Here is a 25532-nt window from a genome sequence, read left to right as displayed (position 1 = left end):
GCTCGGCACGCCCATGAAACCAACCTGATGATTTCCTGTGCTGAAAACGAGCAAGATGTTCAACGTGTACTAGCAGACAGGGCCATAAATCCATCAGTACAGGACTACAGCAGATTGCATGAGCAATGGAGAAAGATGGAAATGGGTAAAGAGAATGGGCCAGACATGTTTTTTCAGCTTCAAAGTGAAATGGATATCTACAATGAAAACAACTAACAACAAGGTGGAACAGCCAAACTTCAGGTCTATGAAAATCCATGCTTGAACAAAGCAAAAAGTGGCACATCTTCTAACAGTGATGACGACATCTCACCACCACCAAGAAAAAAAGTCAAGTTGTGTAAAAGAAAGCAGAAACATCAGCCAATGGTTCTAGCAATCTGTACATCACTTATGTCCAGAGCCCACAACAACATCAAACAAGCCAGAGAAATGGTGTTTATTGATGCAACTTCCTCACTAGATCGCTATAATTCATCTGTATTCATTATGTCAACTAGCACACCTACTTCTGGTATCCCTCTAGGTGTGATTGTCACTTCAGATGAGCAGGCGACAACCATAAATCGTGGACTGGAGTTGTTAGGAGAAGTTTTGCCTGAGGAGGCATTCAATGGCAAAGGAGTGAAACATAGTCTCACTATTGTTATGACCGATGACAGCCATACAGAGCGAGAAGCTCTTCACAATTTCTGGCCAACAGCAAATCTCCTTCTATGTACATTTCATTTTCTTCAACGCAGGTGGAGCTGGCTATATGATAGTAAAGACCACATTTTTAAAAATGATTGTACCATCCTTATTGAAAAAGTCAAGAAATTAGTTTACACTAATACAGAAACTGAGCTACAGAAACACTACAACAGTTTCCTTCAAAGCCCTAAAGTAAATAAATATCCTACGTTTTATAGTCACATGCAGTCACTGTGGGGTAGACGAAGAGAATGGGCGCACTGCTATCGTAGAACGATTCTTATTAAAGGAAATCATACTAACAACTATGCAGAAGCTGGAATGAGGATCCTGAAAGAGCTCATTTTCAGTCGAGTGAAAGCATACAACTTGGTACAGATATTCTATTTCATAACTGAAATAATGGAACGGTACTACCAGAGTAAACTGCTCAGTCTAGCCCACAGTCGAGTTGACCGCTTTATTTCTCTTCAATATCAAGGCGTAAATGCTAAAGCATATGCTAAAGTAACCATAAAGCAGATCGCAAAAGAATGCTTTTTGGTGCCAAGTAAGACTGAAAGGAGAGTTGCTTATTACACTGACACAAAAATAGGAGTTTGCACGTGCCCAAGAGGTCAAGATGGGTCACCGTGTAGTCACCAAGCAGCAGTTGTGTTGCACTTTGGGTGCACAACAGTAAACTGCATTCCTGCTCTCAACCCTGAAGACAAATGGAAGTTGGCATACATTGCATATGGCAAGGAATGTGTAGAAGATTTGTCCTTCTATACGCTAATCAGTAAGCCAGTTGACACAACAAAGAAATCATGCGAGTCACCACCATCACCAACACAGCAGCAGGAGAAGCAGCAGCAGCACTACATTTCAACTGGCTGGTATGCGCAATCAGAATATCTACAGCCACAATGGTGTGTAGATGATGACACAAAGCAGTGCAACAAAGAGCATGATTCTGATACCACTGTCTCTCTAAAACAAGAAACACAGCAACAAGACCAACTCTGTCAGGTAGTTGACTTAATTAATATCCGAAGATATTAAAAAGCAACTGAGGGCTGATGTTATGTTCCAGCAAAGCATAGAAAAGTTTATTACAACATACAATAAACTATCCACCAAATCCACAAACTCTCGTCTGATTACAGCTTTCCATAAATTCGGTTGGTGCTTTGGGGGCCGTGTCAACCGAAAGAATTACGGAGTTTTGCGGCGAGGTAGGAGGATCCCTATTCAAGCCAAATCAGCTGGAAGAAGAAAATCAATACACAGAGGGAAAGCAGCAGCACCTCCTGGACGAGCCCCTGCAGCTGTTACTAAAAATCAAAAAGAGACTGAAAAAGATGACAGGTATTTTATACCAGTTCAACTAAAAAACAACTCAATCAAAAGACCTCACTCTTTGAAAGACAGTATCTCCAAAGGTCAACAAAATGCAGGAAGATGATAGACTGTTCACTACTCTCTCAACCTGCCAGTATAATATTATGTTAATTAATTAAGCACAGTTATGAAGACATGCAAAAGAAATATTCCGTACTTACTTGGACCACTAACTTGCACAATGTAAACTGCATAGTTGATCACAACTCTTGTTACTATGTATTATGAATAACCAATTGTTTGTGACATGAGTCTTGATGACATAATTATGTGTCAAAGTATACTGAAATCCATTGCTGCAGCAAAATACCCCAAGGTACGTTCTTGATCCAAAAAAGAACAAACATACAGAACTACCAAGGAATTGCCCCAGGATACAATAATTTATAAAGCTAACTAATTAGTTTAGATCATATTATTTAGCCTATACATATAAACTATAGAACCAATCAATAAGAACATATGTAATAACAAATAGATAAACAGACAAACAAACAAACAAACAAGCAGACAAACAAACAGATATAAATAGATGGTCAGACAAACAAAAACAAAAACAGATAATCAAACAACTCTGTTCAATTAATTTTCAACTTATTTCTTAGTATCTATAACATCTACAAACTGTTGTTGCATGATAATGAAAATTAACTAATAGTGTCGCTGCAAAAAATAAGTCAACACATAAAGTCAAAACACATGCATATTGATACAAACAGATAGGCACTTAATAAATCAATGTTTGTAAAAGACTAGCCGCAGCAATAATTTTCCAATTAAATTATTTCCACTGTCACATCGTCGACAGCAACAATAAACACCACATAACTAAATAATCTAGATTAACTAAAAAAGAGTTTTCAGTTGATCAGCTGTGTAGATCATATAATAAAATATTACCATCTACAAACTAATAATTCTAGTATGTCAAAGTTGAGTTTGCCTAACATTTGCTGCATAAACTAAGTATCGATCTTCGTCTTCATTTCAACCATTTGATCTTTACCAAATATTGATTATGTTCTAGCTATGTTGCTCGTACTTCAAGTAGGTAAAGTACGCACACACAATCAACACACACACACACACACACACACACACACACAATCAACACACACACACACACACACACACACACACACACACACACACACACACACACACACACAGCTAATTACATATATAACTGTCATTCATGTCACCAATTATATAACAACCAATGGCATGATATGTATTTCAAAATATAATGTCAGTACGTAAAAGTCATATATATCCAACATCTGATTTGTCATGATTATTGAAACGTCTATATATTATTTACGTACGTGTTTATACCAACTAAGTAATGCTTAAAATATATCAATGCTGTCATTTCAACTAGATAATGTTTATCTGTTAGTAAATTTGTGGTAGTAGTAATTTGTATTATATAATTGTATTATTAATTGCACATTATATGATTGCACACAGAAAATAGATTTGCAATAAATAGTACACAATTTGATGTATGCAGTGTATGTAATAGCGTAAATATTGCCGTACAATTCAATCGAGGCAACGTGCATAGCTATATGCACCCAAAAAAGACTTTAGAAATAATAAAAAATGTTTAATCGCAATTCATAGTAATTTAGAAATCACTTTACCTGCCGTCCAATCTATTTGAAGTCGATTTGCACAGAGAAAACAACGTTCAGCAGACGATGTTCAAAACTGGGGGCCCCTTTGAATAAACGGTGCAGGTTACTGCTCGAGAGATGCGCAAAAACGCAGCACTTCGTTTATGTCAAAATCACGGTTGCAACATGTCCATTGACTACCAAGAATCAAAGGCCGCGCCGCTAGCCTCGTACTACCAGCGCACTGTTAGCTCCAGCGTCTAAGTCGAAAGGGTGTTCAAAAAAAATTCGCCCTCCCCGGGCGAATTTTTTTTGGGGCCCACTTTCTTCAGTACCCGGATAAACGTCCCGTATACCTGTAATCTGCACGTGACGTTAGCAGAAAGAACGTAACATGATTGTATTGTTGTTTGCGTTCGTTGACTACTGCGCACCTTGCGACGCCACACCATTGACGTTGCTGAAGCGGTAGCTGCGTCGTAATTTTCGAACTCGGGGGCCATCAAAGCACATACGCACAAAGTAGCTATAGCAGGTAGGCTAGACGTTTCGTCTACCTTACGTTGTGATAACTTATTTTTCTTAGTTCATAATTCAGCAGAAATCTGCGTCAGTGCACTTGCATCGCAAAAGGAGCTGTTCCAACTTTCAGCTGTTCAACCAGAGACCTCTTCAAACTGGTGTACACGTAATACAGCTAGCTATCTATTAAAATATGCAAACTACTAGTAGCTAGACTACGGTACGTATAGTCACGTAGACATAGATTAACTTTTTAGTTCTTCAGGAACATTGCATGGGCTTACACGTAATCTATACCTTACATTGTATATCTATAGTAAACATGCTTCTAAGTATAAAGTTTATAATAAACTGTCAACATTTTTGCTGTTCTGCTGAATACTGGCGGACAGACTGTGCTGTCTCTTTATCTTTTGTATTCGCTTCGGCATCACATACCTACTGACAGAAGGAGTTGTTTGAGTTGATCTCCTACTATTAAACACACTGGGGCAGTCAGCTTTTGCAGGAACAGAGCTTGAATTTCTCATGTGTTTTCGTCTGCCGAGGGCTGTAGGCTGCACCCAAATTCTTTGCCTGTGCTTTGTTATCCCTGTATGACTGCCAAAAGTGTGTAATGCTGAAACTAAACGCTGCTGCTTGGTCGGTGGATGTGTTGATTTTCCTCAACATTTCCAGTAGTTTCGCAAAACTTTTTAACAGCTGTCAGATACCCATCATTATTTGTCATGTTGGGGGCAAGTCCAGTTTCTAGGTCAACCATGACTTCATTGAGACTTGTTTTGACTGTCTCAATTGTCTGATTCTTGTCTTCACCACTACTGGGTATTTCAGTCTCCTTCATGGTTGTTTTCTGCCTTTTCTGTTGGAACAGATCATCATCCAGCATGGCTGATTCTTTGAAAGAATGTCGTATGTCTTCATTATGCCACTGAATATCAACAGAGAGGGACTGCAAGTACTCTTCATCTGACTTTTGGTGAAGACTGCTATAGAAGCTAATGGGTTGGCAATCTTTTTACAAGAGCTACGCCTGCAAGGAGCTGATGAGATCAACAGCAACGAGGAGTGGAGAACGTGAAGGATGAGAAGTTGGCTGTTGGGGAGGACAAAGCAGCAGCATTGGGTACAGATTGCTGTGACTGGATTGTGTAGCACGTGTTTGCTGATAGAGTGACGGATAAGCAGACAAACGGATAGACTGACACTGTCACAGACAGATGGATAGACGGACAGATGGACAGACACACAGATGTACAGATGGACAGACTCATACAGACAGATGGACAGACTCACAGACAGAGAGATAGACAGGCACACAGACAGACAGATGGATAGACACACAGACAGACAGATGGACAGAAATGGATGGGACAGACAGACAAACAAACAATGGACAGACAGACAAACAATGGACAGACAGATGGACAGAAAAACAGATGGACAAACAATTGACAGACAGACATACAAACAATGGACAGACAGACAGACAAACAATGGACATATATTTGACAGACAAGCAAACAAACAATGGATAGATAGATGGACAAACAATTGACAGACACAGACAAACAATGGACAGACACATAGACAAACAATTGACAGACAGACAGACAGAGACAGGTGAACAAACAATTGACAGACACAGGCAAGCAGTGGACAGACACACAGACAAACAATGGACAGACACACAGACAAACAATTGACAGACAGATGGACATACAGACAGACAGGTGGACAAACAATTGACAGACACAGGCAAGCAATGGACAGACAGGTGAACAAACAATTGATAGACACAGGCAAGCAATGGACAGACAGGTGGACAAACAATTGATAGACACAGACAAACAATGGACAGACACATAGACAAACAATTGACAGACAGACAGACAGAGACAGGTGAACAAACAATTGACAGACACAGGCAAGCAGTGGACAGACACACAGACAAACAATGGACAGACACACAGACAAACAATTGACAGACAGATGGACATACAGACAGACAGGTGGACAAACAATTGACAGACACAGGCAAGCAATGGACAGACAGGTGAACAAACAATTGATAGACACAGGCAAGCAATGGACAGACAGGTGGACAAACAATTGATAGACACAGACAAACAATGGACAGACACATAGACAAACAATTGACAGACAGACAGACAGACAGAGACAGGTGGACAAACAATTGACAGACACAGGCAAGCAGTGGACAGACACACAGACAAACAATGGACAGACACACAGACAAACAATTGACAGACAGATGGACATACAGACAGACAGGTGGACAAACAATTGACAGACACAGGCAAGCAATGGACAGACAGGTGAACAAACAATTGATAGACACAGGCAAGCAATGGACAGACAGGTGGACAAACAATTGATAGACACAGACAAACAATGGACAGACACATAGACAAACAATTGACAGACAGGTTGACAAACAATTGACAGATGACAAATGTATCATGAATGGTAAATACACCACACACACACACACACACACACACACACACACACACACACACACACAACACACACACACACACACACACACACACACACACACACACACACACACACACACACACCTATCTGCCACACCCACGCACTTTTCATCTAAACTCATTTCAAGTGTCTGTTTGTCTGTTGTGTCCTTTTTGTGGTGTGAAACACAGAAGTTGCATGACGTTGATTAGTTTATGTGTTGGATGTATTTCATATGTGTTGCAGGGTTGAGGCGATCGAATGGCTACGAAAGGAGACGATTGTTACTTCTATTATAATACTGAATGTCTGAAGGTACAGTTGATATAGTCACCAATCATGTGAATTATTGATTAATAATTTATTAATATAAATTAATTGTATGCTATTTATTTATATTAATAAATAAAAAATAAATAAATAAATAATTTGCATACAATTAATTTATATAAATAAATAAAAATACAAATTAATTGTATGCAAATTATTGATTTATTAATTAATAAATAAAAATTAATTAATTAATAATTTACATATAATTAATTTATATAAATTAATTGTATACAATTTTTTTATTTTTGTTATTTAATAATAATTTATTTATATAAATTATTTATATGCAAATTATTTTTTATTTTTTGTACGTCTTGACTGTCGTCTCTATTCCAGGGTGACCAATGCCCTTTCTGTCACAGTCAAGCTGCACTCGGTAACAACACTGTCTGTGCGTTGTGGCTACAAGGGTCGTGCTTTCGATCAGCATGTCCGTTCAGACATATGCATATCACTGTGAATGGTGACACTTTCGTCTATTTCTCACATTCTTGTGAGAATGTCGAATGTTTAGCCGTTGAAGAGTGAGTTGTTGTGTTGCTTTGAGATTCAACCGAGTGGCTGCCTCAAGCCCAACTGTCCTTTCAAGCATTTCAAGCCAAGAAATGTGATCACACTGGGAACGAGCTCAATGCCGGTGATGTCAACGACACAGCCAGTTGGTACGATGTTTTAAATAATTAATGGGAGAGTTCAGGGGATAGCAGCATGTACAGACAAGTGGGCAAATGGTTGGACTTGATAGACAGACAGAGGGAAAGAGACGGATGATGGGAAGTTGATTGGATGGAAGGGAAGACGTGTAGACAGATGGAGAATCAAAGATGTTTGGATGGATGGACAGACAGACAGATGGACAGACAGACAGACAGGCAGATGGACAGACGTAATAGTGTTGAAATTTTAAATATATGTATTGACAGACAGATGGACAGACAGACAGGCAAATGGACAGACAGACAGACAGATGGAGAATCAAAGATGTTTGGATGGATGGACAGACAGACAGACAGACAGACAGATGGAGAATCAAAGTGACTAGCCTCCACCCTGTCCCGACTCTACTTCCTGTCTGTACAGCATGACGAAACTTCCACGTACGGACAGGACAGACAAAATGGCACTTATCTATAGATGTTTGGATGGATGGATAGACAATGGACAGATAGACAGATGGAGAGATGGACATACATACATACAGACAGATGACAGACAGACAATGGACAGACTTACAGACAGACAGATAATGGACAGACAAGTAGACAAACAGACAGAAAGATGGACAGACAAGTAGACAAACAGACAGAAAGATGGACAGACAGATAGACAGATGGACATACAGACAGACAGACAAATGGACAGACAAGTAGACAAACAGACAGAAAGATGGACAAACAATACACAGACAGGAGAGAGAGAGGACAGACAGAGAGATGGACATACAAACAGACAGATGAACAGACAGACAGACAGACAATGGACCGATAAGTAGACAAACAGACAGAGAGATGGACAAACAATGGACAGACAGAGAGATGGACATACAAGCAGACTGATGGACAGATTCATGAATGAAAGAAGACACTAATCCTGTACAATCCCTCCATCCCTCCACAGTAAAGATCTACATTTTGTATTTTGTTTCAGTTGCTGTCAGACCGTCTGTTTGTGCTTCTACCAACTTGGTTCAAGCACAGGACACGGAGATGCCAAATTTCCGTGAGAATCACTCTTGTGTGTTGCTTGGCTAAATATCAGTAATGAGAACTCGTCTCTTGTGTCAGTTGGAGTTGTAAAGGAAATGATGACGTCTCTATCAGCCCAGTCAGACAACAAAGGAACATCAAATTTGACTGTTAGTGGGCGGATAGTCACACTAAGAAAACCGATAGGTGAGGGTGTGTGTGTGTGTGTGTGTGTGTGTGTGTGTGTGTGTGTGTGTGTGTGTTTGTCTGTGTGTGTGTGTGTGTGTGTGTGTGGGTGTGTTTGTGTCTGTCTGTCTGTCTGTCTGTCTGTCTGTCTGTCTGTATGTCTATCTGTCTGTCTGTCTGTGTTTGTCTGTCTTTGTCTGTCTGTGTGTGTGTGTATGTGTGTGTGTGTGTGTGTGTGTGTGTGTGTGTGTGTGTTGTGTGTGTCCAAGTGCCTGGATATTATCCTTGCTGTCCCCGGTTTCTTGTACACTATGCACTGTGCAGAAAGTCAACAGTAACGATTCCGGTATTTGTAGTTCTTGTTTGATTCTATTGTGGTAGCGTCTTTCTTGGCCTCAACGTGTGTTGAATATGTGTGTGCTGTTAGGAGCATCTTCTTCTGCTTGCAGTTTGGCATGGGAATGGTCTGCTAACTACATAAATCAGGAATTAGGTATAGCAATTGAGTTTTAGAGCAGCAGTTGAAAAATTCTTGGTACGTTTCTAATAAATAAATAGATTTTGGGCAAGGATTCAATTATCAAGATTGATATTCTAAACATTTGTGTGTAAGCAATGCTAGTATGTATACCTTGCTTTGTCAACATTTGCTTAATATTTAATTTAAAGAATTTTGAGAAATTTTTAGAATACTTTGACGTGTGCTGGTGTGTGCTGGGTTTGATAGTTAATTAATTCAACATCTAAAATTTAGTTTCAATCATTTGTCTGTTAATTTGCAGTTTGATAATGATTTATACAGCCTACATTGATTGATTTGTACCGCCAATTTATATATAGTCAATATTATTGTATACAGGCAATATTGATTGATGTATACTGTACAGTAAATATTGATTGATATATACATTAGCAATAGTGTTGAGCTTAACCTTGTTTCGAAGACTGACATTCTCTACTTCAAGTTAGTCAAGAAGCAGCAAGACGTCTATGTGGAAACATGGATTATTTTGGTGACCTTGTTCTTTAGTGTGGACATAGACTTTTTTTGTGAATAAAACCCCATGATGCAACCAGTGAAATTATTTGGCATGCACTGCTTGTAGATAACAAGGAATTCAAACGAGAACTAAAACGAAGGATCGAGCAATAATAGTCTTACTATATATCAATCGATATTGACTGGCTGTATAAGATCATATTGACTATTTATAAATAGACTGTATAAATCAATCAATGTAGGCTGTAGAAATCATTATCAAACTGTAAATTTACAGACAAATGTGATTTTAGGTATAATTTTACATGTTGAATTAACTATCAAACCCAACACACCTCAGATTATTCAAAAAATTTCTCAATTTAAAAAAATTAAGTATTAAATAAATGTAGGAAAAGTGAGGTATGCTATACATTCTTTACATATACTTTACATGTATACGATACATGGTTTGGTTGCAGCCAATAATACAGAAAGAGGATGTGCATGTGTAGAGGTATGGTTGGCATGTGAGGGTTGCCTCGTGATTAATTTGAAGCTAAAGAAGAGATCTCATTCTAGGAACACTTTCACTTAAGAGAGGACTGCAATTTGCCTCTGTAATTTTTGGAATAAGTTTATTTCTTGTGGCAGGGTACAAGACCTACGATACCACAAATATGACTCAATGTTAACTAATTAAGTTGTCACTATTACTGATAATCGTGAAATATTGGATTGGCTACCTGTATCGATCGGTATATACGTATCAGCTTGTATTGGTCTAGATTATCAGTTATTGGAGAATAAGTAAAACTGTTTTATCAGTGCAACTTTAGCAAAAAAGGGATTTTGTACATGTTCCAGTGCAGGCATGTATGTATGTTTTGCCTTTAACAGCCAGTGCTGCAAAAATGGTGCAGCTATACTTTTTTGTGGTGTTCTGGACAGCAACAAATGTCCATATATATTGGTCCCTTGAAAATCAATGGTTCAGCGAGTGTGGTCCATGTCATTACACTGTACAAGTAACCAGTTCATGTACTGTACAGTCTTTTAATTAATTGATTAATTAAATGAAAAATTTTACTGAAGAAATGCTATGCTTAATATTTTGCATTGTGTGTAGGACATGTGAAGAAGATTGCATATATTTGGAAGGTTGGAGCAATGAATGGCATGTCAAAGTAGTGTCCAGCAAAATCATGCCACTATTCAAGCTGCTAGTGCAACAGCTGTGACATTTGTTGACCAGTTTACGATGCTGTATAATTCAATTCTAACCAGTTATAGTCATTACCGGTTGGATATAATAATATAACACACACACACACACACACACACACACACACACACACACACACACACACACACACACACACACACACACACACACACACACACACACACACACACACACAAACCACATATATAATAAGCTAAGTGTATACTGAGCACTGATAACAATCTGTGGCATATCAGTACTGAGTAGCAAGTCAATTAAAAACCTGTTTGTAGTTGTGTGTGTACAATGTTGCATTTAGTAACTCTTGCATACTGCTTCAAGTGTGCTTTAGCGAATTACGGTTAATTAGTAAAATTCACGTACATATACCTGGGAGGCAATGGAGTTGGCTTCATGTATTGCTTGGAACTCTCTAATTCCTTCAAGATTGAATACGCCAAATAGGAATGCACCGGCTTGAGTGTTGTCTCCAGCCTGCTCATTGATTCTTCCAGCCAGATTTCTGCAGGCAGGGCATCATTGGGCTACTGTGTGGGTCGCTAAAGTGAGTGGCTTTGCGCACAGTGATGAGCTGGCCCTTCTCTGCACTAACATTGGGCAAGGTCAGTCTCGTACAATCTTGCCTGTTTAGGTGTCTAGCGGACCTAGATGCATTGAAAAAGAAGTAGACACGTGATGGAGTGCAGATTGAGTCTCATGTACGTGTGCATAAGTACGGCTTCACTATCTAACCTGCCCTTGAATGTCGTAAGAAAAGAGCTCGAAAACTTGGCAAACATGTCGCGAAAGAAACAGGCGGGACTAAACGCACTTTTGACTGGATTTGGCGCGGATTACGTAAAGCCGGCACGTGAAGGACGGGCTTATGGCACGTGCAGATTACAGCTTATACGGGACGTTTATCCGGGTACTAAAGAAAGTGGGCCCCAAAAAAATTCGCCTCCCCGGACCCGTTCACGGAAGAAGTCCGGGCTAGTAGGCAAACGGACTCCGAGGGATGTGTTGGAACTCCAAACTACGTGCCAGACATTTGGGTATCCTGTGTGCTACCTGGTAACGTGGAGAAGTGTGTGTTCGTCACAGTGACACTAGATGGGACGGTCTCAGGAAAAAAGATAGAAAAAGGAGGCAAGCAGCGGCTACGTGTCAACGGCTGGACGGTTTTCTAGTTCCGAAAAGGGCACGTGATCAACTTGTGACTCCTGATCCAGATTTTACACAGCTGGTTGCAGTAGACGATCAACCAACACCGACTTCCAGTGAGTGCTGTAGTGGTAGTGTAGAAAGAGTAGGGTCGTCCTCTACCGCCACGTATGTCGAGCCTTTGCGCAACACATGCTGTGAAGTTCACGACAACGAGGCTCAGCGTGCAGGCGTCGGAGGCGGCAATCAGCAATGCCATCATGCTAATACTTCTGATCATGATTTAGTGGATGATATTGGCAAATTGTTTTTCAAAGCCAAGTCTCCGGTCGATTTCTTCAAGTCCATGCAGGCCTTGGGTGCTGCGGAGAAGTACAACCTACTGACAAATCACAAAAAGCCTTTCGCCGATCAAGTTTTTCCTCGACATGTATTGGTGGCCGCAACCGAGATTTTCGTCCTGTTTGGCTATCAGAACACCCGTGGATGGTTTACAGCGAGCAAGTGGATGGTGTCTTTTGCATTGCTTGTGGAATTTTCGTTGCTAAAGTGTCCAAGGGGAAGTTTGTATGCAAGCCTTTTCGTGATTGGAACAAGAAAGGAGAAAAAGCAAAAGAGCACGAGCAGTGCTTATACCATCATCAAGCCATTGAGCAAGCTGATAACTTCAAGCGAACCTTGGAGAATCCAGATACTACCATTACTGCACAGTCGGACACCCGCAGGGCGGCCAATGTCGCGCGTAACCGTGCTGTCCTGAAGTCCATTTCTTCTGCTGTGTTGTACTGCGTCAGTCAGTGCATTGCTTTACGTGGAGACGCAGAGAGTGTGGAATCACCTGGAAATCCAGGTAATTTTCTTTCTTTGCTGAGGCTTCTGGCAGTGCACGATGAAGAGTTAAGAAGACACCTGGAAATTCCTGCAATGCGATGTGCAACTTATCTTTCTCCTCAAACACAAAATGAGCTGATTATAGTCATGGGAAACCACATCCTCTTACAGGGACTAATAGGTGATTTGACAACTGCGCCTTTTTACGCCATCCTTGCTGACGAGGTAACTTCGCATAACGTTGAGAATCTTGCCATCTGCGCCAGGTTTGTTGACAGAAGTACTAAAGAGGTCAGAGAAGAGTTTTTAACGTTTTTGAAGTTGGACAGAATTACTGGGGAGCGGATTGCAGATGGTATCTTTGGCTTTCTGGAAGAGAATAACATACCACTTGCTACTATGCGTGGTCAGGGCTACGACGGCGCAAGCAACATGTCTTCAGATCGAGTGGGTGTCCAGGCCAGGATTAGAGATAAAGCTTCTTTAGCCACCTACGTACACTGCAGTGGCCACTGTCTTAATCTTGTGATAAGCCAGTCATGTGCTCTTCCTGAAGTACGTAATGTGATCGATTGCGTTAAAAGATGCAGCCGTTTCTTTCTCAATAGTCCAAAGAGAAGTGGTGTTCTAGAGATGATCATCAACCACGATGTGGTCAATGAAGAGAGGAGGAACTGATCGATCTGTGCAAGACGCGATGGGCTGAGCTGCATTCGGCTTATCAGCACTTCTACCAAGGGTACGTATTTGTGGTTGAAGCTCTAGAGATGATAGTTTTCCGCTATCACTTGGAGAAATATGGGCTACGTATGCTGACTGGGACTATGCAGCCGCAATGAAGCACAGCAGATTCTGGCCAGCGTTACTTCCTTTCAGTTTGTTGTTGTGTTTGTGACGATATATCAGTACTTATTACACCTTTCGGGCATTACCGTGAAGCTGCAGAGCAAAGCTGTTGATATCGTGAAAGCGCATAACATGATATCTGAAATTGGGAGGACCTACAACAGCGAGCACGCAAACGTTGAAAGCGGCTTTTCTCAAATCTACAAAGTTAGTTCAGACATGGCAAAAAAGGTTGGAAGTACAATTGCAATGCCTCGCATTGAAGCAAGGCAGCAAAATTGCAGCAATATTCCAGCTGCTTCTGTTCAAGAGTATTTCCAGAGAAATGTTGCAATTCCTTTCTTGATCATATTATTATTAGCATCAACCGGCAGTTCGCAAAGTCGGCAGTCACAGCCATTTCTGTACTTGGTCTTGCACTAAGTATCATATGTTCGCAAGATGTCAACCTGGAGGAGGCGCTGATCAAGTACAGATATGATCTGCCATCGCCTGAATTGATGGACGCGGGACTCGGGCGCTGGAGGAACAAGTATATGGCGATGCTCCCTGAGAAGAGACCGTGCTCACCAGCAAAAGCCATCAAAAAATGTGACGCCACTGCCTTCCCAAACATCTCAGTTCTTTTGACCATCGCCTGTACCATACCTGTCACCTCGTGTGAATGTGAGAGAAGCGCCAGTGCTTTACGACGTCTAAACAACTGTATGCGCGCATCCATGGGTAAGGACAGATTGTCTCACCTTGCTCTCCTTCACATCCACTACGATGTACCAATAGATCTTGACAACGTAGTCAATTATTATGCTCGCCTTCACCCTCGCAGACTCGAACTTGACTCGGTACTGTTACACTAATGTTTTCTGCTACCTGTAAGTCTTACATATACAATTATGAATACAGATACGTATTATTAGATAATGCCCGCGCAATTGCAAATACAATTATGTGAACCAAGTATACAAACGCAATTTAACCATGTTTCCAAAGTGGTGAATTCACAAAAAAACTTTAGCGCAGTGCGATTACATTTAATTGAAACCACATAGACTTTGTCGGCAAATGCACCCCCACTCCTGCGACCAGCCTACGGGCCCGATGAAGCAGACAGGTAGCCCTCCGCGGAGAGCGCGTGAACACGAAATCCAGTGAAGCTGTTGATGGACAAAGTGCTGGTGAATAATGAGCGTAGGAATGGCCTACATGGGACTGGTCCGCTGAACCTACACTCTCCAGTACGTATGAAGGCAGCTCAGCCGTGTAATATTCTGCAGTGTCACGACTCCATTTCAGCATTCAGTTTCGCCAACAGCACACCTCCGAATCTAGATCTGCAGCGCGGTAGTTTGAGAAATGAAGTCTATGTGACGGTACTTTCGACTCAGCAAGCAGCACTTTTGTACGATATTGGCTCTCCTCACGGTGAACTGGAAACATCTAGGCATGGGAAAACAGCAGTGCAGTGGACCTACTATGTTCAGGAAGTGTAGAGTTGACTCGTAGTTGCACGTGTACTACGTACGACTTGTTTCAATGCACGGACTCTGACTGTTACATGCTTTAACTAACGGACTTTTTAGTTTGACGCGTATTCCAAGTTGTGATATACTGCGATGTGTGAGTCATACTAATCCTTGACCTAAAGCTCCTCTTTTTAGCACAATGATTGTGGTAAGTCCTTGTGAGAATGTGCACACGCTAGATTAGTTTGGCGAAAATGAGTGCTCCATTACTGAAAGACAACGTAGCTGCCAGTCTACTTCCCCATGACGCTCCATCAGAGTTAATTCTGTGAAAGTGGCATTGGCTGCAACCGGGAAATGTTTGCAAGTGCCAACGGTTAGTGATCTTCGAAGAAACGGCGTCGACGAGCTGGCATGGCATGCGCTTGCCAGTATTTTGTACAAACGTGACCATCAAAGTGTAGCGGTAAAAAGGCGTACTGTTGTAAACTTTTAAAAGGTGTTTTCTTTTCCTTTAATTAACAGGCAATGGCATCTGATTCCCGGTAGAAATTGTCCCAAAACCTTGCAACAAATGAGAACAAATAAGTTTTAGGTTTGGTTCACATCAGTAGAACAATGGGTATATAGACAGGTCTTTATATACTATCTAGTATAAGACTGTCAAGCAAGTTTGATTGGCTTCTAGAATAATTAAAATGCGCTACGTCAAAAAATTGTGGGGGCGTGGTCATGAGAATTTCCGCCACGCCTTACAAAAATCCTGGGGACTACCCTGCGTGCTATCCAGATTTTTTTAGAATAAAAAACATTTTGAGAAAATGATGGGTATGTAGGGATGAGTATGTACCTAATCATGCTCATCTCCTACATCACAATCTTTTTACCTAAATTAGTTAAAACGCAGCAGTCGTGTGTGACACTCACAGTACTGGATTGTGATGCAGGAGATGAGCATGATTAGGTACATACTCATCCCTACATACACATCATTTTCTCAAAATGTTTTTTTATTTTGTATATTTGAATATCAATTACTTGTCTTGCGGCATTTAGTCAAGGGCGGTGTTCATTCAAGTTAGTAGCGAGAGCCTGTGGCGTTTATTCGAGGGAGGCGTTCTTTCGAGAAATACCTAGCTATACTAAACTATACTAGAAAATATATTACCTTTTTTGAATGTCGCGCGCAATAATTAAATGACACGCTCTGCGCGTGTACCGTACGACGTGGGGTTAACAGAGATAATCGCGCGCGAGCGGAAGCTGCAGGAAAGTTGTACATCTGGCTATACATATAGATCATGTGACTGGACTAACCCGTATAAGGTTGCAAAGACATGACTAACTATGCTGAAGAACAGCTGAATGAAATCGAAGCTCTACAGTCTATCTACTCAGATGAGTTTGAAGGTTACTTTAGATAGGGTTATTTTTATAGCTGCGGTGTACGTAATGTTTGCTTGCGCGTGTTCGAGTTCTCTACTTGTAGTTGATTTTGCAGAAATCGGCAGTAATCCCTGGTGCTTCAGAATTGCAGTGCAGTCTGAAAATTTTACCAGTAGTGACAGTGATAAAGAAACAGGTATTACATGCTTTTTAACTAGCCTCTAGACAATAATGATTACAATATGTTGCCGTTATTGCGTCTCTAGCATTTGTTGTGGTACAATTTACGCTTGGATCTCTATATCCTGACGAACCACCAGACGTCGAGCTAAAATCACCACGTATGGTGGATGAAGATCAACTTGTGCAGATTAGCTCCACTTTGTCAGACACGGTAAGTAAACGCGTATATATACTCTGTGTGTGTGTGTGTGTGTGTGTGTGTGTGTGTGTGTGTGTGTGTGTGTGTGTGTGTGTGTGTGTGTGTGTGTGTGTGTGTGTGTTAGTCTCGCGTAGCCAGACCCCTTTCCGCTGTGTCATACAGGGCAAAATGGCCGGGTTCTGGTGAACAGTCTTTGATGTCCCTGTGTGCCACCAGATATCAGCTATCTAAAGACCGGGTTTGATTTCTTAAACGCTTCACTAAAGACCAGACTGGTATGCAAGCAGTGCAATCCTATCTCATTAGCTTCTCTTGTTTCATAGAGAACAACTTGAAGACTACAGCTAGAGTCTTTGCTGTTTGTGGGAACATTGACGTCGACAGGCTTCCATCTCCTAGACAATCTGTCATGATCGACGTCGTATGTAGCGTTGTGCACTTGTGTCACAACAGAGACTGAATGTGAACATACTAGATGTAAAGCAATGCACAAAACACGAGATGATTACCCAAACACAGAAAGATGACTCATCTTGTTTCGATGATGTCAGCTCCAAGCCCTTCAATTCCAGGACCAGATATCGCTCAATCTGGACTGTCCATGGTCGCTATACACATCAAAACAGCAAACAGCATCGAGTACGTTCGCATTCATTCAATGCGTTCGCATTCAGTCTCTGTTGTGACATGAGCGCAAAACGCTAGACGTACGACGTCGAGCCTGCTGACGTCAATGTTGCCACGGCCTCGTTGCTGTAAACATGCAGATTTCACAAACAGCAACGACTCTAGCTGTAGTCTTCGAGTTGTTGTTCTCTACGAAACAAGAGAAGGTAATGAGATAGGATTGCACTGCTTGCATACCAGTCTGGTCTTTAGTGAAGTGTTTAAGAAACCAAATCCGGTCTTTAGATAGACAATTTCTGGTGGCACATAGCGACATCAAAGACTGTTCACCAGACCCCATTTCGCTCGGAAGTATGACGTGGCAGAAAGGGGTCTGGCTACATGAGATTGTGTGTGTGTGTGTGTGTGTGTGTGTGTGTGTGTGTGTGTGTGTGCACGTGTGTGTGTGTGTGTGTGTGTGTGTGTGTGTGTGTGTGTGTGTGTGTGTGTATTACATTGCCCCTAGAGGGATCAAACTACACCATTATGTTGGTGTGAATCAAATATATCATATCATAAAGAAAACTACAGACGTAAAAGACAAAACTTCTATCTATGACACTAAAGTATGTATACAGTCTATCGTATAGGACGCATTCTAGTCCAGTAACTATGCTATTCACACAGTTTTGTACAAACTAAGTTGTATTGTTCTTATTCGTTCCACAGCTTGCATGAAGTCTTCAAAGTGATCACAAATAGATTCACTTTGCCTCATTTCCAATTAATCCACTTCTAATTCCTCTTCCAAAAGCTGTATTTAATATTCTTGCAACCGACGTTCTTTCCAAGTCCCAAAGATGACATCCATACAACAGGATTGGGAATAGTTGCATCTCCACAATTCTCATCCAACTTTTTCATTCCTGTAGATACACCTCCCAGTTTGCCTACTACTCCATTCACACTTCTATAGGATTTTCGCGTCCTTACTTCTACAGCCGGTTCACTCCGGCTATGCATATCCATAACAACACCCAGATGAGTTATTTGTCTTTCGAATGGAACTAACCTCCCATCCAAAAGTACATCTGGATTACTTCCATTTAACCTGCGACTTCCAGTAAAAACTGTCACTACACTCTTTTGCTATTGATTGGCATACCATGTTGGGATATCACAGTCACATCATCAGCGTATGCTAGACAGCCCACATACTTTCCACCTATCCGTGCTCCGTAACTGCTCTACTTCAACGTTACTAACAATTCGTCAAGATATACATTGGAAAGACTCGGGGATAAGACACTGCCTTGTCTTGCACCTTTGCTGACACCAAACGTCTCTGAGACTTGAGCTTTCCATTTTACCTGTATGTATTGTGATGAGTACCAGTTAGCAAGTAGTCTCACAAAGTACTCCAGTGCACCACGGTCCAAAAATTTGTGGAATAGTTGATAAAAGAGACTCTATCGTATGCTTTGGATAGATCCAGAGCACTAACAAACACATCTTTGTTGCCATTCTTCAAATAGTAATCAACTGTTTGTTGCAGAATAAATGAACAGTCTCCACAGCTGTGCCTTTGTTTGAAACTAAAAAAACTGTTGCTTGCTGGCCAGTGATCAACACATCCTTCATCCGTTCAAGTAGAACATACTCCTAAACCTTAGATATTGCTGAAGAAACAGCAATTCCACGATAATTATCTGGGTTTGTTACATCTCAGTTCTTTTCCTTCAGAATTGGCACAATGACAGACGACAAGATCAGGTAGAAACGAATGCCTTAGAAAGCCCGTAAAAGCCACACCGATAAGCATATAACCAGGATATAACTCCCATATATCAAATGTTCTGACTGTTCTTCATCAGATCCAGCTGCTTTGTCTTTCTTTAAGCGATTAATAGCTTTTTCCATCTCCATAGGGTCAATCACCAAGGTTTGCTAGAACTGGTCATTCGTCCTGTCAGCGCCTCTTCAAACACCTTACGTTCTCTGTCTATTCTATCAGGACATTCACTGTTACAATACCACTAAAGTGTTACTGCCACAAGATCTCCTGTACATCAGGAACTCCTCCCACCCTAGAAGTGGAAGTCATGCTTGAACTCTTCAGGCCAGTTCTGAATGTTTGCCAAAAGCATCTCCCATATCCGTTGCTAGTTTTTCCTCAAAAATAGTCTCTTTGCAAAGCCTTCCACCTCTTCAGTTTCTGTTTAGATTGCCGCCTCAACTCTAACATACTACTGTAATGCCTACGAGATCGCGGTTTACCACGTGACTTCCAGGTGAAATAGTCATCCTGTGCAGGTCTTTTCAGGGTTTCAATTTGCCATCCCATCCAGTCTTCTTTATACTCTTATATTTTCGTTATATTTTAGGAATACATCGTTTTCCTCACGTGACCATAGCCGCACAAACATTGTTATTGAACATCTGTAGCATTTGTCTGTGATCGCAATCATGTGGTTCATTGCACACGGCAGCTTTGTATGTACTTCATATTCAATTTTGTCTCTAGGCATTCTTGATACTTGTCTAAGATTTCACTGCTCGCTTCTCTCCATAACAATCTCTTATTGCCACAATCACCAGAATCCTTCTGGTCAGACGTAACAGTAGATAAGTTTATGCATATTTTAATAGGCCAATGATCGGACACTAAACATTTCACCATCCTGCATTATGAAATCACTCATCAGTCCTTGCAAACTCTGAGATGCGTGTACGATCTATCCAAGGTTCATGTCTGAAGTCACTGCTGTGCCAAGTACTCTGCTTAGTCATTGTTAATGAATCTTCTTGTCCCATTGGAGTTAGATTGTCGCTATAGTCAAAAATGATTTTAATAGTCGAGCAAATTCCTTTTCACTGCGACATAGATCTGCAGTTAAAGTCACTCATAAGTATCACATGATCATATTCTTGAAGACCTTCAACAAAACCTAGCTCGGTGATGTAATCCTCACTGTCTATACTTCCACATTCTACTGGCATGTATACTGCAATAATTAGGACAACTCCAACTTCCGACCTCAGCTTCACTGCAACCATTCTGTCTGACACAGTTTGTACTGGAAACATTACTTGCTGATATTTCTTATGTCACATTAGCGAAACCCCTCCAAATGGTCTTCTTGTTAATATGTGGTCTTTCTCCATATGAGATATAGCATAGTATACGATATCTTCTGCTACAGAGGTGAACAACTGAAAATCCACAGGATTCAGCCATTGTTCCGGAATAGCCAAATGGCTGTCTCAATTGAAACAAATTAGAAACAAAATCCTCTAAAGATTTGAAACCTTGACAATTGAAGCTGGCTATTCATGATATATCCATCACGAGAATGGTGTAATACATGATCTACACTTTTCTTCAGCTGTTGGGAGGCATTCTTTGGTTTGAACACCCACGATCTCACCTTGACAAATGTGGCCATAAAGAAAGCTATAAGAATTCTATCTTGATAAACATACATGCAACAAATAGGAGCTTAATTGGAGATTTGGTGGAAACTGAATCTCGTTAGTGTACACTCCTCAAAGTCACATGACTTTGAATTCCCATTTGATTTCTATTACTTGTAGCTTTCAGTTACTTAGTATAATTAAACTTGTAAAGCTGAAACCATTTCTCAACTCTGTCTGATCTTAGTAGAGCCAGGTCATCTGATAAAGATTTACGGTTAACACATTTTCCACATTCACAGAAATTGCTTTGTTTGTGTGCTTGCAGATATGTGAAAACATTGGTATGGTAATGATCTACACACTGGTAACAGCTGTTCAAGACTGTCTCAATAGAATAGTTGATGAGAAAATGCAGACAACAAAAGAGGAGAAACAGAGACAAACCATTGTAACCTCCCTTGACATGGTAAGAGGATTAGATTTTGATATATAAGGTAGCTTTATAATCACTTGGTTGCATGATGTCATTAACTTGAGGCGCTCATGCACTAGGGTTGCTGTAGTGTGTCAGTAGATGGACATATAGACAGCCAATTGGAATGCAGCACATACACTCCTTGTTATTGCTGGTGTTAATTAGCATGTTAGTTAATGTGTCCAGCCCCTTGTTACGCTCTTCAATGTTATTTAGCAGGTGCCGAGATGTGTGCAGTCACTGTTCTGTTAAAGCTAGCAGCTGAGGGTTTAGCTATTAATAAGCAGCAGTGACTAAAACCCAAAATTGATGGACCTAATCCTATACTTGCAATATACATTAGCAATGGTTCATATCACAGTGTATACAATGTACAAACTGTATGTGGTTTTGCGTGCTCGTCTTAATTCTTTCATAGGCATCAATGGTAATGCCTAAATCAGTGAAGGATATAGCAGTTAGCCATTGGCAAAATGCTGCTTTTTGAGTTTTGCTGATTGTGTTGGGCAGTGATTGGGCATTTTGCCAGACATATCCAGATCGGTTTTCCTCTTTATAACAGTTTGATTAAGTGAGCAAGAGGAAAAATTTGCATGTAGTTGTTGACAGGCACCTGTTAGACATCATTATAAGGGTTCATCATTTAGAAAACACGTTCAAGCATCTACCTTCTTCATTTGATCACACACTAACAGTTGATGAAAAATGTTAACTATTCGATAAGCTATGCTGTTGAAGTCCAAGACTCTTGGGCCTGGTTCACAATATTGACGCTGATGTTCACGTCAACGTCAACATCGTCAATGTCAATATTGTACCACGCCATCACCCGACGCTGACCCGGAGTAATGACGTTGACATTGATGCTGGAATTTAACCAAGTTCTATTCCAGTGTCAACTACTGGAAGTACTCAGTGTTAACCACTAGCACATGATCATTTTCAACCAATCAAAGGTACACATTCTTGAACTAAAACACATATCCAGGATCAGCAGTGGATGAAGCTCCGGTGGAATCCCTGATGAACTTCCCGTGTTATTATCAAATGCAGTCAAATGATTAAAAGACTATAGGACTGAATGAAATGCCCGTGAAATTGTCTTTGCTGCCGGTGTCGCTCAAATAATTTTCTAATCTACTTTCGTCTTCTTCCAGCTGTTTGAACTCTCTTGCATCTACGACGCAGTAGAAATAGCAAAAGAAGAGTCACTTTACTAGTTTGGTTCATTGATGTTGTGCACACTGGACTTGAGCTTTGGACCATCTGATCTATGCATTGCGTCGTGCAAATATTGTGAACAAGTCAACATCAGCGTCAATATTGTGAACCAGGCTTTAGAGAAACAGATAATTTCATGGCTGCATTTTCACTGGACCCTTTACAAGAAGAGAGTAGGAGAAGGGAGACAACAGACAAGGAGGCAGAATCGAAGAGATCTGTCAGCACGAATGTCCACTTTGTTCTGATAGAAATTAGAAATTGTATTGTCTGAAATTGTGCATTGTTGAGTTTGGTAGATGGCCCAAGGCTGCTTTTAGTACTTTGTTGCACTAAAAAAAGTCCGTTCATGCATTAGATGGACTGAGGAATTCAGCGCGTAGCAGGACTATAGTATGGGTTTCCGAGGTCTAATTGATATCGATGGACAGCTCTTGAAGAGCTTAATTCAATTATAATAATCATATATTTCTTGCTATGAACAGAAGACCAGCATAAGCAACTTTCGGAATTGTAATAAGTTAGCGGGTGGAGACAAGCTTAATCAGATCAATCTAGAGACAACCCCCAGTGAGATAACTCTTTATCAAACTAAGAAGGGGTGTAACAAAATACTAATGACGCAAACAATTAGAAACTCATTTAGAGTACAAGCAAGCATTTATTGATTTCCTGTGGCTTGCATTTGATCTTCGTCATAGCTCTCTGTGGAATCAGACTCACCAGCATCTGACTCTTGGTTAGGGTTTACTTCAATCACCATATCTAGTGGTTTGCGTCCTTGTGACAACACACGCAAGAATGCAATCAGTCTACGATAGCTTCTTATACAAACATAACATCCGGCTTTCTTGATAATCTGTTAGCTAAGGTCCAACCCTCAGGCACGAGTCCATCTAATTCGTGAACAGACTTTTAGTTGAACATAATTCAGTAAAACAAACAGAAAAATAAAGGCAATTAATGCAACTATGATTCCATTACCGTTTTGCTAGAGTCATGTATTGTTCTATTTCTAATATACTTAGGTTCTGCTTAATTAAACCAAGTCAAAGTGAACTAGTTGACTAGTTCAGGTGTCAGGATAATGCAACTGAAGACATTTTCCTTTAGAATCTTTACACATTAGGGTCTGGTGTTATGTAGCCTTCACTTCTGCACGTTCCTATATTTTACAATAGAAATACAAGAAATTACTTGATTCGATAACATAGTTGTAGTGTGTGGTCATGTTTGTGTAGGTGTTTGTGTAAATGCTGAGGGTGAAATGTGAATATTGTTGTACATTTCTGTGAAGTTACAGGAGGCTGTTGTATCTGGCACACCTGTAACAAGGGACACATTTGCGGCATGGAAAGATGCCTTCATTAAAGAACAAGAGCAATCAAATGCACTCAGGCCAGACCCATCTGCAAGTAAACTTACAGGTACATGTAGGTACTCTAGAGCATGGCAGACTTTGTATTGCACTAGGTCATACAACACATTACTACAGATCAACAAAAGTTTGCCATTGGTAAATTTTGCCTTGTAAACAATGCCAAATTTTTATCTTTGCCTGTGCAAATGATATGTGCAGAGTGATACTGATACATTAATTTAATTATGTCTCAGACAAGTAGGCAATGTTTCTTGTGCGTGATCTTATCTACGTTCTCTCTTTGCCTGTAACCAATTATATTTTCTTGTTGCTCAATCCGATTCACCGGTTCAGTTTTGAGCTTGACCAAAATAGAAATTTGATGTTCACATGCTCAACGACATTATATGCTTGCTGTAAGAAGATTTACATACATATATCCTACTAGCAGGTATCGATGACTTCTCAAGTGTTGCAAGTGTTCCAATGACTGTTTCCACATTTCCATGATATGAGCATCATTGAATTTGTTTGCTTATCTCACATTTGTAGGCAGTACAATGAGAACTGTCCATTGTCAAAATGTGACATGATCATTACTTTGATCAGTAGATCCGTTTTCATGTCCAAATATCAAGAATTTATATTGTAATTGGTCTGGCTTTATTGTGTGGCTGTTTTGTGGTGTCAGATACCTACTACTGTATATCCCATGACAACAGGGTGGAGCTTCATCCCTGTGACACTAAAAAAGTAGCTCTAGCGACCAATCCACATCTGAATGGGAAGAACAACACACTCAAAGTGCCTGGACTTCCTCCATGTCTTTCCCCCCCCCCCCCCCCCAGTGCTCTTCAGATATGGAAGCAACAGCATTTCAGAGTGCAAATGCTGTTATTAATTCAGATTATTTTTTCTAATTTTGGTGAAATAGGTAAAATAAATTAACTTCAAAATTTTGTTGATCTGCAGTATGCTTCATTACAACAAGCCAGGTTCACGTAAATTCACTACTCAGTTGACTGATTGTGCATCATTTGTAGGGAGGCAGCTGTTTCAGAATGATGAATCATTAGCCAAATCTGATGAAGCTTTCATAGATGATGGTGTCATTCACGTGAACAATGGTAGTAATAGCATACAAGAACCTGCAGTAAAGATAGATGAGACACTTTTTCAGAATTTTCATGATCTACAGTTAGAAGATGACTCAGACTAACAACATGCTTTGGTGCAGCTATATATACATACACG

General features: G+C 40.5%; 3 protein-coding genes and 1 long non-coding RNA gene across 4 annotated transcripts; 3 read left to right on the top strand and 1 right to left on the bottom strand.

Annotated features, from left to right (window-relative positions):
- Positions 1–41: 41 nt before the first annotated feature.
- On the top strand, positions 42–1277 carry LOC134187296 (uncharacterized). The gene is made up of 2 exons (XM_062655412.1): positions 42–1200; positions 1257–1277. Exons 1-2 carry the CDS (start codon positions 367–369, stop codon positions 1275–1277), a joined length of 855 nt encoding a protein of 284 aa, XP_062511396.1. The 5' UTR covers positions 42–366.
- Positions 1278–1315: 38 nt separating this feature from the next.
- LOC134187346 (uncharacterized) lies at positions 1316–3936 on the bottom strand. The gene is made up of 3 exons (XR_009971080.1): positions 3723–3936; positions 2238–2399; positions 1316–2164 (listed from the first exon to the last, which is right to left on the bottom strand). It is a non-coding gene; the product is annotated as an uncharacterized LOC134187346 (long non-coding RNA).
- Positions 3937–5320: 1384 nt separating this feature from the next.
- LOC134186743 (uncharacterized) lies at positions 5321–11217 on the top strand. The gene is made up of 7 exons (XM_062654780.1): positions 5321–5343; positions 6966–7034; positions 7389–7515; positions 7567–7714; positions 8700–8771; positions 8837–8944; positions 11032–11217. The coding sequence occupies exons 3-7, from the start codon at positions 7513–7515 to the stop codon at positions 11091–11093; spliced, it is 393 nt and encodes a 130-aa protein (XP_062510764.1). The 5' UTR covers positions 5321–5343; positions 6966–7034; positions 7389–7512; the 3' UTR covers positions 11094–11217.
- Positions 11218–16745: 5528 nt separating this feature from the next.
- Positions 16746–25497, top strand: LOC134186297 (RWD domain-containing protein 1-like). The gene is made up of 6 exons (XM_062654224.1): positions 16746–16841; positions 16933–17013; positions 17084–17211; positions 21548–21688; positions 24216–24345; positions 25322–25497. Exons 1-6 carry the CDS (start codon positions 16769–16771, stop codon positions 25495–25497), a joined length of 729 nt encoding a protein of 242 aa, XP_062510208.1. The 5' UTR covers positions 16746–16768.
- The last annotated feature ends 35 nt before the right edge of the window (positions 25498–25532 follow it).

The sequence above is a fragment of the Corticium candelabrum genome, chromosome 11 (genome assembly GCF_963422355.1).
Source record: "Corticium candelabrum chromosome 11, ooCorCand1.1, whole genome shotgun sequence".
Taxonomy (NCBI): domain Eukaryota; kingdom Metazoa; phylum Porifera; class Homoscleromorpha; order Homosclerophorida; family Plakinidae; genus Corticium; species Corticium candelabrum.
The sequence above is the reverse complement of the archived record's forward strand: the minus strand, read 5'-3'. Positions and strand labels throughout refer to the sequence as shown.